The sequence below is a fragment of the Oratosquilla oratoria genome, chromosome 30 (genome assembly GCF_046742065.1).
Source record: "Oratosquilla oratoria isolate Oo_2021 chromosome 30, ASM4674206v1, whole genome shotgun sequence".
In the NCBI taxonomy this organism is placed as follows: Eukaryota; Metazoa; Arthropoda; class Malacostraca; order Stomatopoda; family Squillidae; genus Oratosquilla; species Oratosquilla oratoria.
This window is the reverse complement of record NC_134806.1, coordinates 44,997,967-45,002,966: the sequence shown is the minus strand read 5'-3', so window position 1 is coordinate 45,002,966 and position 5,000 is coordinate 44,997,967. Positions and strand designations below refer to the sequence as shown.

The 5,000-nt window shown below is 48.8% G+C and overlaps 1 protein-coding gene across 2 annotated transcripts in view; it reads left to right on the top strand.

Moving 5' to 3' along the window:
- LOC143041135 (uncharacterized) overlaps window positions 1-5,000 on the top strand; it is a 55,644-nt gene that overhangs the window by 33,554 nt on the left and 17,090 nt on the right. For both annotated transcript variants that reach the window (XM_076212893.1, XM_076212894.1), the window contains one exon: window positions 4,036-4,960. In XM_076212893.1, the coding sequence (XP_076069008.1) occupies window positions 4,036-4,960 (925 nt within the window). The remainder of the gene's footprint in view (window positions 1-4,035; window positions 4,961-5,000) is intronic.

Here is a 5,000-nt window from a genome sequence, read left to right as displayed (position 1 = left end):
TGAGCTCCGAGCTTTCATCCAAGAAGGTAATAGCTGTCGATCAAGAGTCAAGCACGTGATCCAAGGCACCTGTACACACAAGAATCCCACAGGTGTCCTTGATGTTGTCCCCTGGGATTGTGGGAGTCCCTGGGGGAGGGATTAGACAAGTCCTTTCATCAGCATCACACACACACACACACACACACACACACACACACACACACACACACACACACACACACACACACACACACACACACACACACACACACATATGGCCGATCTATGGGTACTGCTGTGACCTTATAAGCACACACCCAACTCACCGCCCACGAGAGTTGGAGTAATGACTCGCAGCGCAGCGATACTGAAATTATTTCAGCCCTAGGCGGGATTCCAAGTCGGACCGCTGGGTTAGCAGTTGCGAACGCTACCACTGCGCCGTCGAGCCGTGTACAAATGTGTGTGTGTGTGTGTGTGTGTGTGTGTGTGTGTGCATGTGTGTACTGTGTGTATACATGTGCATGTGTGCGTGTCTAGTAGCACCCCTACGGACCAGGGTCACGAAGTATTCTTCTATCCCCCTTAGGATAGAAAGGCTAGCTAATAAAATCATTCGGTGGCAACACAGAATGTCACGAGGTTAGGATGAGGTCAAAGGTCGCTGACTTAGGTCGGGTCAGGCGCCAGGTCAGTGACCTTAGGTCAACGGTCAACTGACCTTACGGTGACCGATGTCTTGTGCTGGCAGGTTGTACGGTTAGGTTAGGCCAAGTTAGGTTAGGCTTACTTATGTTAGGTTAGGTTAGGCCAGGTTAGGCTAGGTTAAGCTAGGCTAGGCTAGGCTAGGTTAGGCCAAGTTAGGTTAGGCTTGCTTACGTTAGGTTAGGTTAGGCTAGGTTACGTTAGGTTAGGTTAGGCTAGGTTAGGTTAGGTTAAGCTAGGCTAGGTTAGGTTAGGTTAGGCTTGGCCAAGTTAGGCTTGCTTACGTTAGGTTAGGTTAGGTTAAGTTAGGTTAGGCTTCCTTATATTAGGTTAGGTCAAGTTACAAGGGTACTTCTCATTTGATCAACTTCCATTTCGTCCATTTGATCAACTTCCATTTCGTCTACTCCCCAATTCGTCTTCTTATTTCATCACCACTTTTTCCATTTCGTCTAGTCTTGTCTACTCATGCTAATTTCCCATTTTGTCTACTTTGTAGATACTGAAACTGACTGACAGTTGACAGTATGAGAGATAATGGACAAGTTTGATTTTTTTTATATATATTATCAACGATACAAGCGACTATATGCAGATACAATTTGTACATTATAATCCACACTAGTAGGGCAAATACATTTTCACACTGTATGCTAACAGTTTGATGTCTTTATCTTTGTTGTCTATGGCTAGTCAAATTTGATTTTGCCGAATGTCTGTTGAGCAAGGAAGGGAGAGGGCAGGAGATAGGAATGAGCGGAGGGTGTGTATTGATGATACTGTGATGCATGGTTGTAGGACATCTAGTCCTCGGACATTTAGTCTTTCCATTTTTCTTAATACTGATGCTTTAAGCTGATTGTCCTATTATAACTTGAAGATGAGGACTAATTGTCCAGATGACTAAATGTCCAGAATACTAAATGTCCGAAGAGTAAATGGGTGGATCCCGTGATGCATGGAAGGGAGTGGGTGGGGGTTGGGGGGTTAGGGGGTGGTCACGTGTGAATGATATTTTGACGCAGCCCAAAGGGATTTCTCCCCGTCTTTACCATTGTCACTTTTAGAAATTGCTTGACAAAAAAAAAAAAAAAAAAAAAAAAAAAAAAAAAAAAAAAAAAAAAAAAAATCGTAAGCTCATGCACATTAAAGATGGTCGCACAATGGACTGATTCTCGCTAACATGCTACTTGCTTTTGGTACTTGGAGTAGAAACGATTTAGGTGATCTTTAGTTTTTTTTTTTCAAATTTGCAAATGTCAGATGGTTCCTGCGTCTAAGAAGCTGAACCAAGAGAAATTATTAAATCTAGAATACGAATCTTAGACACAAAATTGTTGAGATGCTTTTACGGAAGTCCAGAATATTGAAAACCAAGTCGTTTCCACTCAAACCAAGTAGCAAAAGCAAGTAGCATGCTAGCGAGAAATGCCTAGTGTGCTGCCACCACCTTGAGTCCGTGCTCCGTTTCCACTGGGAATCAGCCCCCGTAAGGACCAAAAGGTCTGTTGCTGTTTGCAATTTCCCCACAGACCAAACAGGAAGAGACCAAAGCGACCAATTAACCAATGGGAACGCGAGATCCCCTTCAATTTCGGGAGGGAGTGGGAGAATTAGGGAGGAGAGAGGGAATTGGGGTAGTAGGGAGTGAATAGGAGGGATGGTAGGGAGAGAGGGAGTGAGGAGATGGTAGGGAGTGAGGGAGTGGTAGGGAGTGGGAGATGGTAGGGAGTGAGGGAGTGGGAGATGAGAGAGTGAGGGATGGTAGGGAGAGAGGGAGTGAGGTACTGGTAGGGAGTGAGGGAGTGAGGAAGTGGGAGATGGTAAGGACAGTGGGAGGGGGGTGATAGGGAGGGAGGGAGGGAGTGGGATGCAGGTGTGATCCCTAGGGATTTCGTGTCGCCTAGTCAGCTCCCTTGGGATTGTCTCGCGAAGCCATGAGGCGCTTGATCCCCACTGGGATTTTTTCCTCCTTGGTCTTTGGATCACGTGTTGGAATCGTGACCGACAGCTATTTCCCTCCCGGAAGAGAGCTCAGAGCTCGTATGACCGATCTATGGGTAATGCTATGACCTTACACGCACACACACACACCCAACTCCCCGCCCACGAGAGTTGGAGTAACGACTCGAAGCGCAGTGATACTGAATTAATTTCAGCCCTGGGCAGGATTCGAACCCGGTACCGCAGCTTTTGGGAAAGAATCTGAATATGCTGGAGGAAGATGATTTTGCTCCAGCATAATATCAAATGACATCCTATGTCAATTGTTGAGGAAACACAATAGTTTGCCACAGGGGATTTGACGGCGGAAAAAGTGTTGGAGGTGGGCGGTACGTACCGCCGACGAGCCGGAGGTTGGAGGGAAAATAGCCCAGTGTGATAACCCTTTTAACCTACGGCGTCACCTTTGCCCGTGGTAGGGGCATTTGCAAAGCGGGTTAATATTAGCCAAAGGAGAAGTGAAAAGGTTGGGTTAGGTTAGGTTAGTTTATATTAGGTTATGTTGGAACATTGGGTTATGTTAAGTTATATTGGGTTTGGGTTGGGTTAAGTGAGGTGGGTTAGGTTAGGTTAGGTGGAGGTTAGGTGGGTTAGGTTAGGTGGGTTGGGTTAGGTTATATTAGGTTAGGTTAGGTTAGGGTAGACGTTCTAAGAATACATCAAAGTGAATACTTCTCGAGCATATGCTCATGAATACTTTGATATAATGATGAATACTCAGGAATCCGAGAAGGAAATATATTTGAGCAATTTCCTTTTACGACATCGTTAGTCACTGGTCCAACCATTGACCAATCAGAAGCGAGGTTAGGCAGTTATGTGCATGGGTGTAGACACACACACACACACACACACACACACACACACACACACACACACACACACACACACACACACACACACACACACACACACACACACACACACACACACACACACACACACACACACACACACACACACACGCACACTGAGAATTGCATTTTCCACATAGATGCATAGATACTTGGAATAGCTTAGAAGGCGATATAGCCTCAGCTAGAACAACATTTAAGTTCAGATCTAAATATAATTAGAAATCTAGAATATATGCTATGTTTGAACTGTACATAAATTTGAGGCTAGGTATAGTCAATTGGAGAGTAGGAGACGGGACCCGACGAGTGTTGCTCCCTTCCTGTATACTTCCCTTAGGGAAATACATTTCCCCCCTATTGGGGCTTTTTGTCCCAACCAGGGGCTTTTTGTCCCAACCAGGGGCTTTTTGTCCCAACCAGGGGCTTTTTGTCCGAATATTAGGCCTCCCTTCCTGGACTAATTTCACTCCTTTGGTCCTCCTTCCAGAGCGAACTGGACAAGTACCTGCTCACCTACCACGACGCCTCCGCGCAGCCCCGGCGCGATTCGGCGTCCCAGATCGACGAGTTCTTCGAGGGGAGCGTCACCCCGACGCTCCTGACGGGGCCGGACGGGAGCCCAGGGGTCGCCGGCGTCGGAGGAGGGGCCTGGAGCCGCAGAGGCTCGGCCACCTACGTCAGCCCGGTGACCTCCCGAGGCTCAAGTCAGGACGACGAAGTCTTCGTGAAACCAGAACCCGTCGACACCAAAGTATCCCTTCTGGAGGACATCGCGTCCAGTATCCGAATGCTCGACCAGGACCCCCCTGGGACGGATCTCCTCGACGACCTGGGGCCCTCCAGGATCCACGGCATGCATCCCCACGTAAGTCCCATGGGGATCCTGGCCACGGGGACCCTCAACGTCAAGCTGGAAGACCCGACCCTAACGCAATGTCAGCTGGGACCTCCCAGCGACCCGTGCTCCATCTCCAAAATCATCGCCACGCCCTCACCACCCCCGACCATGCACTCCCCACCCTACGGGCGCCCCCAGAACACACCTCCCCCAGGATGTCCACTCCCATCCCTCAAGTTCACCCACACTCACCTATCACGCCTATACACGCCCCCAACACCGCCCGCTTCCGACCAAGGCTCTCCTAGCACAGGGGCGGACATTTACCCACTCAGTAGACGAACGCCCCCTCCACCTTACACCCCGCCCACGCCGCCCGTGTCATCGGGGCCTATGTGTGGGTTAATGGGCGGCGGGGGAATGGGTAACCATGCGGCGTTGTCCTCACCCCCTACGTCGTCACAGTCAACGCTTCCTTCGACCTTATTGGCTGACGTCACAACCACGGTCAAGTACAGTCGGAGGAATAACCCGGAGCTGGAGAAGAGGAGGATTCATCACTGTGACTATCCTAGTAAGTCTACTATTACTACTTCCACAAATACTAGGAATGC